This window comes from Triticum dicoccoides, chromosome 4A (genome assembly GCF_002162155.2).
Source record: "Triticum dicoccoides isolate Atlit2015 ecotype Zavitan chromosome 4A, WEW_v2.0, whole genome shotgun sequence".
NCBI lineage: Eukaryota > Viridiplantae > Streptophyta > Magnoliopsida > Poales > Poaceae > Triticum > Triticum dicoccoides.
Window position 1 is genome coordinate 71,673,952 of NC_041386.1, and position 14,459 is coordinate 71,688,410.

At 44.8% G+C, this 14,459-nt stretch overlaps 1 protein-coding gene across 1 annotated transcript; it reads left to right on the forward strand.

The window, feature by feature from the left end:
• The first annotated feature begins 1,412 nt into the window (after positions 1-1,412).
• Positions 1,413-3,701, forward strand: LOC119285051 (glutamate decarboxylase 1-like). Its single transcript, XM_037564254.1, has 6 exons — positions 1,413-1,608; positions 1,726-1,930; positions 2,028-2,228; positions 2,310-2,524; positions 2,610-2,916; positions 3,011-3,701. The coding sequence occupies exons 1-6, from the start codon at positions 1,523-1,525 to the stop codon at positions 3,497-3,499; spliced, it is 1,503 nt and encodes a 500-aa protein (XP_037420151.1). The 5' UTR covers positions 1,413-1,522; the 3' UTR covers positions 3,500-3,701.
• Positions 3,702-14,459: the final 10,758 nt, after the last annotated feature.

Here is a 14,459-nt window from a genome sequence, read left to right on the forward strand (position 1 = left end):
CAAGAGTTGCTGGCCAAGAATGGGCAAAGTGAAGAGCGCATATGTTACCGGCAAATCGCTGCCAAAACCCTTCCTAAGCACTTGCTAAGCATCGCTCCACCGATGGCTCTAGCTCACTCCAAAGTCCCAGCCCCGGATAAAGGCAGAGGTCCTTGCTCCCAAGATGGGCGATCTATGCCATGGTGGCTGGTTGTCAGTCCAGAAAGTAACTAGCTTAACTCCTTACCTACATACCACCAAATCTCTACAAGAGCCCATGTAGGGGCGACAGGTAGGTGAGAAGCAGGTGAGGTCAGGCATCTCGGATCATTGGTGGTTGGGTCTATTTCTCAGATCATCTTTTTTCTTCCGCCATTCCTCTTGCATCTCCTGTACTATCTCAAACATTTGCCAGAACTACGCTTCCATTGGATTGATCGAATCGAGCAGAGCTAGAGTTCGTAGCTATCCCGAGTGCTTAAGAAAATCAATCAGTTATAACTCAAATTGAAGCAACATGTCTGTAGAAATTCAGTTTGATGATCTATTTACAACATGACTCTACACGAGTATACTCAAGAAAAAGGAAAAGACACAATGTCATCGGAATTGTGCGTAGTCCTCGCTGCTAGTACAGCCGTTTCGTTGGAACAAAAGGCCGATCATAATATGTCATTCCATTCTCAATAATTGATTCAACAAATGAAATATCCAGTCTTGGAGAGGGGGACATCCCACACCCCCTTGTGTTAAGATGGCATTCTGGGTTGGAGAGTGAAGCCCAGTGAATGCATGGTTAATTTGTTAATTGGTGTAATAAACATGACATTGTCGGCTTTAACCATGCCTTTTCTTTTTTGGTTGCGAGATCCCCCAACCCATTGTGTTGAACACTAGCATCCTCGGTTGGACAGTAATGCGCCTCAATCAAAAAGAAACAAGTGTGGAAACGGCCCAAATGCACGAGAAAGAGTCGGGTAGGTTATGTTTTAGACATGATCGATGTGCACCCTGTTTTGCCCATGGTTTTCGTTTAGTGGAAGACCGGCTCTGCCCGCGCTCGATGCGTAGGGACAGTACAAGGATATACCCCAACTACGTAGACTGGCAATTGGATTAATATTTGACATTTTTCGGCCAAAAAGATCTGATGTTTGACACGAGCTTGAAGCCTTGGTCGGGTCCAAGTCTAACCACAAAGTTAAGGCAGGCGACGTTCTGCTGGCGCTGCTCCTGCCAATTTCGCGGCGCAGGACGAATAGTAGCAGCGCACATGGACCGGGCCCGAGGCTGACCGGACCCTCTCCTTCCTCCCTTGACCTTTCCTTTTGGGAACGCGCGGCAATGGCAAGCAAACGCACCACCGCGCGGCCTTCGCCTTGCCCCCCTGCCCAAGAACTTCCATGTTTGCGCCCCTCGCCCGCGTATATATACCCCGGGTGCCGCCCCCGCCATAGCACACAACAACAGAGTCGAGTCATCGCATCCTATTGCGCCTGATAATCAACAGCTTAGCTAGAGCCGAGAGCGAGCAGCAGCAGCCATGGTGCTCTCCAGGGCCGCCTCCGACACCGACGTGTCGGTGCACTCCACCTTCGCCTCCCGCTATGTCCGCTCGTCCCTCCCGAGGTATGTATGCGCCTGCGTGCCTGTTGTTCTTCCTGTTCGTCGTCGTCTAATGGCTTCGATGTTCTTCGAGGAGTGATTGACCGGCTGGTGGATCTGGTGGTTGGCGCGTGCGTGCAGGTACCGGATGCCGGAGAACTCGATCCCCAAGGAGGCGGCGTACCAGATCATCAACGACGAGCTGATGCTGGACGGCAACCCGCGGCTGAACCTGGCGTCCTTCGTCACCACGTGGATGGAGCCCGAGTGCGACAAGCTCATCATGGCCTCCATGAACAAGAACTACGTCGACATGGACGAGTACCCGGTCACCACCGAGTTCCAGGTAACTGCCAGTCTCTGCTTCGAAGCTCTTGTTTCCACGCCGCCGACGCGCGTGCAGAGAATTGCTCTTATTCTCCTCGTGCGGCGTTGCATTGCAGAACCGGTGCGTGAACATGATCGCGCATCTCTTCCACGCGCCGCTGGGCGAGTCGGAGACGGCCGTGGGCGTGGGCACGGTGGGGTCGTCGGAGGCCATCATGCTGGCCGGGCTGGCCTTCAAGCGGAGGTGGCAGAACAAGCGCAGGGCCGAGGGCAAGCCCTTCGACAAGCCCAACATCATCACCGGCGCCAACGTCCAGGTTACTTATCAACCCTCTGCCTCGCGATCCATGGAAGAATTGAGAGCCAAGAAACCCATCCAAACATTTAAATTGATGCAGGTGTGCTGGGAGAAGTTCGCTCGGTACTTTGAGGTGGAGCTCAAGGAGGTGAAGCTGCGGGAGGGGTACTACGTCATGGACCCGGAGCAGGCGGTGGAGATGGTGGACGAGAACACCATCTGCGTCGCCGCCATCCTCGGCTCCACGCTCAACGGCGAGTTCGAGGACGTCAAGCGCATCAACGACCTGCTGGAGGAGAAGAACAAGCGGACCGGGTAAGCAATGCGTACAAGAGCAGAGCAGCCGCCGGAACAAGAAACAGAGTCGTCGCTCGTGGTGTGCTGAGTGTAGTTTTCGCAGGTGGGAGATGCCGATCCATGTGGACGCGGCGAGCGGCGGCTTCATCGCGCCGTTCCTGTACCCGGAGCTGGAGTGGGACTTCCGGCTGCCGTGGGTCAAGAGCATCAACGTGAGCGGCCACAAGTACGGCCTCGTCTACCCCGGCATCGGCTGGTGCGTGTGGCGCACCAAGGAGGACCTCCCCGACGAGCTCATCTTCCACATCAACTACCTCGGCTCCGACCAGCCCACCTTCACCCTCAACTTCTCCAAGGGCTCCAGCCAGGTCATCGGCCAGTACTACCAGCTCATCCGCCACGGCATCGAGGTAACTTCTTTGCCGATCTTCGTCCGTTCAAGCATCGAATTCCTTCCTTTGGTGAGCGAGCTCACGCGACGGAATGGCAATGGCGATGGCGCAGGGGTACACGAAGATCATGGAGAACTGCCAGGAGAACGCCATGGTGGTGAAGGAGGGCCTGGAGAAGACGGGGCGCTTCAGCATCGTGTCCAAGGACGAGGGCGTGCCGCTGGTGGCCTTCTCGCTCAAGGACCGCAGCCGGCACGACGAGTTCGAGATCTCCGACATGCTGCGCCGCTTCGGCTGGATCGTGCCGGCCTACACCATGCCGGCGGACGCGCAGCACGTGACCGTGCTCCGCGTCGTCATCCGGGAGGAGTTCAGCCGCACCCTCGCCGAGCGCCTCGTGCTCGACATCGACACCGTCATGGCCCAGCTCGACGCGCTGCCCTCCAAGCTCGCGCCCCCGGCGCTGCTGCCGGCCGCGCTGCCCAAGACCGTCGTCGTCGCCAACGGCCACGTCAAGAAGACGGAGCTCGAGACGCAGAAGTCGGTCACGGAGGCCTGGAAGAAGTTTGTGCTCGCCAAGAAGACCAACGGCGTCTGCTAGTCCCCAGATTAGGAGTCTCCAAAACCCAAATCATGCTCAGATCGTGAAGCTACCGATCTTACTTATTCGAGTGAAACTATATTATAGGTTGATTTAGGCCGAGTTTGTAACCAAAATTTTGCTGTGGCTTTTATGACTTGCGCAATTGCGCTGCAGTGATGGTACTATTTTTCTGTCAAATGGTTCTGCAAATTTATTTATTTTCGCTTCTGCAAATTTAATCTCTGAATAACAAAGGAATTGGATCGATAGTTATGGTGTTTTGTCTCTTGTTTTCCACAACAGAGAATTAACAAGATCGTTGCATGTAGCTTCTTCATCTAATCACTTATCTTTTTTCCTTTTCTCTATTTCCTCCAAAAGTAATCAGGAGGATTCTAATCTTTTGGAAATTCTGAGACTCAAGAAATGTGCCGGTCTTCCGTGAAGCTTCTGAAAAAAAGTTTCCGCTATGTGGCGGCAAATGCTTGCTGTGAGTAAGATGGGGATGTTCTGCGCCTGGTTAAAAAAAAAACATTTCAACCACAACACTAGTGGCTCGGCTTTTTAGACCCGATGTCACAAGAATTAGCTAACCCTAATACAAAATGGACTAGTTGATCCATTGTTTTAAGCATTTTTTTTACCTTTTTCGCTATTTGCCGGTGTTATTTTTTATGCTTGTGCGCTCTTCTTTTTGTACCATCGATCACCGCCGTACACCATTGTTATTTTGCTTTCCAGTCTGGTGTGGAACAATTTGTTGTCGCTTCTCATACCTTTTGGGTTCTTTGTCGGTATTTTATTTCTTTGTTTTACATTGATTTTGTTTCAGGTTGTTTATCTATATTTTTCATAACCATTGTACATTTTTGTATAAACATTTATCAAATACAAGTTACATTTTAGCAAAATATTTGTTTTCATGCTTACTTTTTTTTACATTCTACATTTTTTGTATACATAAGACATTTTTATATACATTTAACACATATGATTTCACATTTTTTGAATAGGTGTTAAACATTTCTCAAATACATCTGGAAATATTTTTTGAATGATAAGAAACATTTTTTCCTAAACTATGAAAACATTTTTTTCTAAACTATGAAAACATTTTTTTACTTTTGTTTATACATTTTTTTTAAAGAGTCAATTACATCGCAGGTGTCTGAACTTGGCAAAAAAAGTCAGTTTGATACTAAAAATTTGCGGGATACACTGAACCAGTGATAAAACTTGGCTCGTGCGTGCATCTACGGTGCTAATCACGTCTATATACGTACATGATACTGACGTGGCACGCCAACATGGCGCGCGGGCCACCCATAAGTGAATGGGGACGGGGCGAAGGAGTGCGGCCTGGTTTTTTTTTCCAGAAAGCACCTTGAATTTTTTTGTCATGAAAAAGGCCCTTATTTTTTTTCTTTTCTATAAAAAGCTCAGAAACATAACTTTGTCTCTATGACCCTTGGGGCCCACTCGTCAGGAAACAATATAAAGAGGAGATTAATATGAAACTAGTAAGATGCCCGTGCTACGCTACGGGGTAAGAAATGATCAATAGAACATTTGTTTACTTATTAAGTTATAATTAAGATACCCGTGCGTCGCCACGGAACAAATTTTTTTTACTTTACTCGACATTTATCAAAGTGACCTTATATTGTTAATAGGCCCACAACCGATATACGGTTTCCAATCGATAACCCCTTGGTCCAAGACAAATATTTTCTCCTTCATTTTCACCTTGCAAGAAGACTTGGTATTCTTCCTACTCGGGTTTCTCAACGCTTACTTTATCCTAATATTGAGTGGTAGAGAGCATGAGGCAAATAGAAATCCATCCACACTCATTTGGTGATTATGATTATGCTCGACCAACTTTATTTCCGAGTCCAAATCAATCTATCTCTTCGGCTCCTCTTTTCTTAGCACGGGCTTCACCTGCAGTCTGCACCATTCTCCGCTAGAAAAGGGGACACATTAAGCATCTCAGTTATACTGCGTACCTAACTTTAGTATCAATAATGGAAGAACAACAATGCAGAAATATCAATAGTGGTCCCCGCAAATATGCGCAATGAAAGTACGGTGACTACTATCCTTCGGCTCAAGTCGATGGGCTCAACATGTTAGCACATTATCTCATTCCTCCACCTGCTCATGTCGAGTCATCTGATCATCTATGCTTGTCTATGAGGTATGAGCATTATATGATGCACCATGCCATCCATGGAAAAAATGTAATGCCAATGGTAAATCACGCATCCGAAAAATTGATGTTGTAACATTCTAAACCACTTTCATGATTTGAAAAAAAACACAAGTACCTTAAAGCATATAACACAACCTACAATACATGCAGTCCAGGCACACGACCCAGTCCCAAAAGTTGTGTCTTTCGCCTTAGCTCTAGAACCTGCTCCATGCAAGACAATGATGAATCCTCTCAACGCATTACAAGTTTACAACAGCACACGCATGGCGCATCCAGCAGCCGGACTCCTCCTCCCAATATTTGTTATTGTTGGCTTGCTCATGGCGTGCGCTGACATTTTTCCCTCAAAAGTAAAAAATAAACACGTACACACTCACGCCGTCACGCGAAGACACCAGAACCAGCTGAAAACTTGAAGAAAGGACCTCCAAACAAAGAAGAATAGAACCACATCCCTGAAGGCCCCAAAGAGAGCCCGCACGCCTCTGGCCGCCGCCACCGAGATGACCGTGGACGAATCCATTTGTGAGCAGGAGAGGCGCCTGGCAAGAATCTGGGTTGTGATACGGAACAGAAGTCAACATGAACGGAGGCACCAAACTGATGAAGGCCATCGATCGGGGAGGACACACCCTGCGCTCCACCGCCTCTGGATCTCCTCCGGCGAGAAGGGCCACCAGATCCTCTGTCCAGCTAGCTACAAACTGGTCTCCAGAACAGCCGCCTCTGTAAGTCGCCGCAAACCAAATCTTAGGCGGCCATCACCGCCACATCACCTGTACAACTACTCACACACCCCGTCGGCAGCTCTAGCGCGTGAACCATCGAGGCGGGGACAGGGCTAGAGGAAAAAATACCAGAGTCGATGGTGTAACTGTCGCCTCAGCAGAACCGCCAGACCACACAGGCCCATAGGCTCCTCGCCATCGCCGGCGAGATGGGGTAGGAGCCAGGACCGCTTTATTGGATGCGACGCGCCGCCACCATCCGAGCGCCGCCCAACCAACCCGTATCTACACGCAGGCGGAGTGCTGGAGCTCCCCCCACGCCTCACGAGGTCAGACGGCCATCAGAGGCGAAGAGGAGCGACGAGATCATCGGCGGAAGAACTGAAGTCGCCTCCCGGTCGCTTCTTTTTCACCTTTATACTGTAGCAGGGGGAGGAGAGAATCACCCGGCTGAAGTGGGTTGCCTCATGTACGTTGGATGAAGATCTGATGGTCTAAACTGATGGATGGCAGGCACACCATCACCACCAACTGAGAATTTTATAGTAGTAGAGAAACTGTGTCCGCCATGGATTGAACCAGCGACCTCAACCCAACAACACGGCAGACTAGTAATCACACCAAGTATTTATTATTCCTAAATTCTAAAAAGTGCATATGAACTAATTAGAGGAAACGAGCGGCCGGCCTTACACATGCATGCATGTAGTTTTGTGGTCTAAATTTTGTCTTTATTCGTGATGTGACATGTATTACTAGGATGGTCACATGGGTAAGACACGACATTATTCCATAGATGCACATGTCCATTTATTCGGGTTTTCAAAATTTTAAAAAGCCATATTTTTAAACCGTGCTTTGGAATTTAGATCCGTTTTCACTATTGGAATCCTCGCGACGAGATCTTTGAAACTAGATCCTGCATAGGTATGTTTTGACGAATTTTTTTGATGCCAACTTTGATGCTATATTGTGCAATTCTATTACTGTATGGTGCAACTTTATTACTATATCTTGTAACTTTTTTCCAAAACTAATGTTTGGAGCTGCACCTTTGTATGAGGTTGCAACCCAGCAATCATGACAACTTTGATGTGCAACTAGTCTATTGCCTCGACAAAAGTCGATGTGCAACCTTTTCTTGTAATGTAGTCTAAATGCACACATATTGATGTTTAGTTGGCTTGTAATGTAGTCTAGTTGCACACACATTGATTTTTAGTTGGCTTGTAATGTAGTCTAGTTGCACACATTGATATTTATTTGGCAGGAAGACTAGTTGCACACACATATGCTCAGTTGGCTTGTAATTTAGTCTAGTTACACACACATTAATGTTTAGTTGACAGAACACTAGTTGCACACACATATACTCAGTTGGCGCGGCAATCTAGTCTAGTTGCACACACATTGATGTTTAGTTGATAGGACTTATTGGCACACACGCATATGTTCAGTTGGCGCGACAATCTAGTCTAGTTGCACATACATTGATATTTAGTTGGCAGGAAGACTAGTTCGTCGAAACATCCCCATGCGAGATCCAATTTTGAAGAGCACGTCGCAAGGATTCCAGTGAAGAAAACGGATCTTAATTTCGACATGCGGATTAAAAGTTATACTTTTTTTAGTTTTTTTGAAACCACAAATTAAATACACCAAAGAATAAAACGCATGCATAGAATAAATGATTGTGCAAACATTTAAAAACCAGGTGAAAAGTTTTCTTAATTAAAATGATTAATTAGAAAGGAGACACAAAATTTTCAATTTAGACCAGCTGCTCGGTGTAGGCTAAGCGAGCAACCGGCTGCTTGCTAGACTTGGCCTTTATTATTTGCTGTCAACCTTTTTTTGAGACAAATTTGCTGTCTACATGGGATAGCTAGTCCTAATATCCTATGAGCGGACACGCATTGCTGTCAACTTTTTTCTAGACAAATTTGCTGTCTACATGGGATTTTTTGAGCTGTCTATAGGCTGCACCGCTGCAGTTACCACGGCCCATTTCTCACATGTTAGTTTTTTAATTCAAAAATATAATTATAATTAATATTTATGATGTTGTCTCAAAAAATATATTTATAATTTTAATTATATATATATATATTCAAATAATACATTAACAATTTTTAGAATTACATGAAACATTATATTAAAAAATAATATTTCTCCCTTGACAATGACGAGTGATGGTATCTGGAAGTCATTCATCTTATCTCTGCAGCAGGAGATTCTTCACGGGACAGAAGTGTGAATACGTGTAGATAGCCTAAAAATACATGAATGTTTTTCTGAATCATTGAAATATTTTCATAATTCCTGAAAATTATTGTAAATAATACATATTATTAAAAACATAAATATTATTCTAGTTATATAAATAATTTTAAACTATCACGTATATTTATAGAATTACACGAATATTCTTTTAAATAAGAACATTTATTACAATTATATGAAAATTATTTTAAATAAGTATATTTTATAAATTACATAAAATTATCTTAAATAATTTATTTAATGTGTATTTAAATTATTTATAATTTACTCCCTCCGTTCGGAAATACTTGTCTTAAAAATGGTTGTATCTAGAACTAAAACAAGTCTATATACAACCATTTCTAGGACAAGTATTTCCGAACAGAGGGAGTACATGATAGAACATAATCATATATTTTTATAGTTTTTGAGAAACAACACAACATAATTCTAAGAAAGGAATAAACTAACATTTGGAAAATAGGCTGCGGGGACAGGCGCCCATTTAAGCCTTATGTGCGTGCTTGCCTATAGTTAATTAGGACTAGCTATCCAATTTAAATGTGTTAAAAAAAGCTATCCAATTTAAACAGCAAATTACACCTGGTATGTTCGGAGGTCCGTGGCGCAATATTTTTTATATTAATTTCCTTCATGTAATGTATCCTGACGGGTGGGGCCCAATTGTTATACAGATGTGTAGTGTTGTTTCATTTTTTAAGGAAAACAATTTTAGGGGCTTTTTTGAGAAAAATAAAATTCCAGCCCGTCTTCGCAAAACAAAAAATACAGGCCACAAGCCCTCGTCCACAGCTCCCCGTCACTGACGGGTGGGGACCGTGCCATGCTGGCTCACCACATCAACAGCATGTGCGTATACAAGCATAATTAGCATCGTAGATGCACGCCCAAATCAAGTTTTGTCACCGGTTCAATGTATGCTGCAAGTTTTAGCATCAAATTGACTTTTCTCGTTAAGTTCAGGCACCTGCGCGCCCAAGCCAAGTTTTGTCACCGGTTCAATGTATGCTGCAAGTTTTAGCACCAAATTGACTTTTCTCGCCAAGTTCAGGCACCTGCGGTGTAATTGACTCTTTTTTAAATGTCACCAACATATTTTTAAAACTTATGAAAAAAATGAAAAATACTTTTAAAAAATGTACGAAACTTTTTTTAATTACATGATATTTTTTGGTGTATAATATTTTTCTAAATGACACATGCATTTTTTTTCAAATGTGTGAGATGGTTTAAATGTCATTAGCACTTTTCTTATATATCAGAAACATTTTCTATACATGTAAATATTTTTTTCAAATGCATGATAAAGATTATTTATAAATATTTGCAAATAAATGTGAAACAAAAACTAAAAGTGTGTAGAAGAAACGGAATGGAAAAACAAAAAACACGTGTGACGTCGTCACAACATCAGCGTAACGTCGCACATTATTATAGGGCCAGCCCAGTACCGGTGCAAGGCCAGCTAGTGTCTCGCAAGAGGCGGGACATAGGTACGCCCAATGCGAAGAAAACTCGGTCTCCAAATTGGGGTTTGGACTTCTAGGCGTGAAATTTAATCGTTCACTTTTGGTGAACAAAATTCGGTAGAATCAACAAAATGAAACATTTTTTTCCTAAAAAACTAGATGAAACATTTTTTTCATAAGGGTAAATCTGAGAACAGGTTAATAACCGGACCATAACTAAGCTAGACACGTACAAGTACCTCTCTAAACCAAACATGAACCATAACCAGGTAATATTATTTTCAGCCAAACCAAAACTGCACCCAATATTTATTCCACCCAAACCGGTACACACCCACTACATAACCATGAGTTTAAACCCAATACATAACCGTATTCAACTGAAGTTTAACCGTGACATGCCAAACAATAATTTCAACAATATTTTAACAGTGACATAACTGTTTTCAACTGCAGTTTTACAGTGACATGTCCTTTCTGAATAGGCTACTGCTTAGGCTACATTCTCTGCCACACTGAAACAGAACAAAGTAGAAAGTCCATCTATTTTCTACATGACTAGCAACTGGGCAACGCATTTGAAAAGAGAGCAATTTAGACATAAGTACAATTATGCTACTGGCTGCCAAAAGAGCATCAAACAAACAGTGGCAATAGAACAAACAAGCAACATTGGCAGAATCACCAGAATTGTGTTGTTGCTCCCTCGGCCAATAAATATGCATCTTCATCGCCGGCATATGTGAGATGACTTTGCTGCTTGATAAGGTCTGTAGCTCACAAACCAAACCGCAACACATTCGCAACACCATGCTATATGTGAGATGACTTTGCTGCTTGATAAGGTCTGTAGTTCAAAAACCAAGCCGCAACACATTCGCACCACCATGCTAAACCACTGTTGCATCACAGAGAGAGTTCTATCAGATCATAACTTTTTGAGAATTGAGAACCATAATCAATCAGCCATGTGGTCTAAAGTAGTAACATATAGAGATCACGATTGCAGTTTCCACATAATCCGACAAAAGATTGGACAAAACCACAATTCCATATAAAAATGCCTGGCACCGCATCAACAGTAACATATGAGGCTCTATCTATGCTTTGAACTTTAATCCTACCCTGCCAGGAGGATGACGTCCATCTCTTTATCCTATTATCTTGTGGAAGAACCCATATGGTTTTTTAATAGTATTACTGTGTCAGGTTGTGGAAAAATGCTTGTGGGCGATGGTGACATGGCAGCGGCTGATGGATGAACTTCATTCACTGGCAGCCGCTGACAGGAATGCATTCAGTGTGAAAAAATGTGGTAGCTAGAATGCCACAATCTAGTTGTATACAGCAAAAGATTGGACAAAACCACAATGTTCTACAGACTAGTGTTGGCAATGTTTACTTGCTTAGCGACAGTGGTTTTGCTTGTCCAATCACTATAACGGAAAAAAGGAGCAAGGCAAAGGCAAATCGATGATCAAGATCATATTTTTACCTTTTCTTGGTTTCAAGTTTTTAGCTGTGTGCTTACTGTCCATCTCCCGCAAATGAAACAAAGGATTAATTTAAAGGCATATGAACACTTCTATACTGCAAGTTTTATATATCACATTTTACACAAGTAGTAGAACCAAAATGTAATTGGTTAGCTCACCCTCCTTTGGTTCGAACAACCAATCTTTAACACAAACAAACACTTCTAGCATATCAGGGTTCAAAGAGCTTCTCTTGTCGCCTAGTATCCACTTACCACAACTGAAGGTTGATTCAGATGCCACTGTGCTCAAAGGAATTGCAGGAAAGTCATGGGCCATAGATGCCAATATAGGAAACTTTTCGACATGCCTCTTCCACCAACCCAAGACATCAAAGTCATCACCGGCCTTCTCGGATGCTTCTTCCAAGTATGCATCAAGCTCGGATTTTGTGTACACGTGACCTCCGACCAGGCCTGCCTCCGACGAGACTTGTGCTGGGCAAACTCTTCTTCCAACTTCCTTTTGTTGGAAATATGCCCTAGAGGCAATAATAAAATGGTTATTATTGTATTTCCTTGTTCATGATAATTGTCTATTGTTCATGCTATAATTGTATTAACCGGAAACCGTAATACATGTGTGAATACATAGACCACAACATGTCCCTAGCAAGCCTCTAGTTGACTAGCTCGTTGATCAATAGATGGTCATGGTTTTCTGACCATGGACATTGGATGTCATTGATAACGGGATCACATCATTAGGAGAATGATGTGATGGACAAGACCCAATCCTAAGCCTAGCACAAGATCGTATAGTTCGTCTGCTAAAGCTTTTCTAATGTCAAGTATCATTTCCTTAGACCATGAGATTGTGCAACTCCCGGATACCGTAGGAATGCTTTGGGTGTGCCAAACGTCACAACGTAACTGGGTGGCTATAAAGGTGCACTACGGGTATCTCCGAAAGTGTCTGTTGGGTTGGCACAAATCGAGACTGGGATTTTTCACTCCATGTAAACAGAGAGGTATCTCTGGGCCCACTCGGTAGGACATCATCATAATGTGCACAATATGACCAAGGAGTTGATCACGGGATGATGTGTTACGGAACGAGTAAAGAGACTTGCCGGTAACGAGATTGAACAAGGTATCGGGATACCGACGATCGAATCTCGAGCAAGTACTATACCGGTAGACAAAGGGAATTGTATACGGGATTGACTGAATCCTTGACATCGTGGTTCATCCGATGAGATCATCGTGGAACATGTGGGAGCCAACATGGGTATCCAAATCCCGCTGTTTGTTATTGACCAGAGAGATGTCTCGGTCATGTCTGCATGATTCCCGAGCCCGTAGGGTCTACACACTTAAGGTTCGATGACGCTAGGGTTATAGGGAAAGTATGTACACGGTTACCGAATGTTGTTCAGAGTCTCGGATGAGATCCCGGACGCCACGAGGAGTTCTGGAATGGTCCGGAGGTAAAGATTTATATATGGAAAGTTGTTGTTCGGGTTCCAGGAAAAGTTTGGTTTTTTACGGTATTGTACCGGGAAGCTTCCCGAAGGTTCCGGAGGATTCCGGAGGTCCAGAAAATGTTCCACCACGTCCAATACAGCAGCATGGGCTGTAGGGGGGCTCCCTAGCTTTAATGGGCAAGGGGCACCAGCCCCCCAAGGCCCATGCGCATGGGAGAGGGGAAACCCTAAGGGGGAGGGCCTCCACTTGACTTGGGAGGCACTCCTCCCCCCCTTGGCCGCCGCCCCAACCCTAGATGGGGGCCGCCCCCTCTCTCCCAACCTATAAATAGTGGAGGGGTGGGAGGGCGGCTTGACCCTTGCACCTGGCACAACCCCTCCCCTCCAATACCTCCTCCTCATCTCTTGCAGTGCTTGGCGAAGCTCTGCTGGCGTGCCACGCTCCTCCACCATCACCACACCGTCGTGCTGCTGCTGGACGGAGTCTTCCCCAACCTCTCTCTCTCTCCTTGCTGGATCAAGGCGCGGGAGATGTCACCGGGCCGTACATGTGTTGAACGCGGAGGCACCGTTGTTCGGTGCTTAGATCGGATTCGGCCGCGATCTGAATCGCTTCGTGTACGACTCCACCGACCGCGTTCTTGTAACGCTTCCGCATTGCGAGCTTCAAGGGTATGAAGATGCACTCCCCTCTCTCATTGCTAGTCTCTCCATAGATTGATCTTGGTGACACGTAGGAAATTTTTTGAATTTCTGCTACGATCCCCAGCAGTGGCATCATGAGCTAGGTCTATGCGTAGATTCTATGCACGAGTAGAACACAAAGTAGTTGTGGGCGATGATTTGTTCAATTTGCTTACCGTTACTAGTCTTATCTTGATTCGGCGGCATCGTGGGATGAAGCAGCCCGGACCGACCTTACACGTACACTTACGTGAGACTGGTTCCACCGACTGACATGCACTAGTTGCATAAGGTGGCTAGCGGGTGTCTGTCTCTCCCACTTTAGTCGGATCGGATTCGATGAAAAGGGTCCTTATGAAGGGTAAATAGAAATTGGCATATGACGTTGTGGTTTTGCGTAGGTAAGAAACGTTCTTGCTAGAAACCCATAGCATCCACGTAAAACATGCAACAACAATTAGAGGACGTCTAACTTGTTTTTGCAGGGTATGCTACGTGATGTGATATGGCCAAAAGGATGTGATGAATGATATATGTGATGTATGAGATTGATCATGTTCTTGTAATAGGAATCATGACTTGCATGTCGATGAGTATGACAACCGGCAGGAGCCATAGGAGTTGTCTTAATTTAT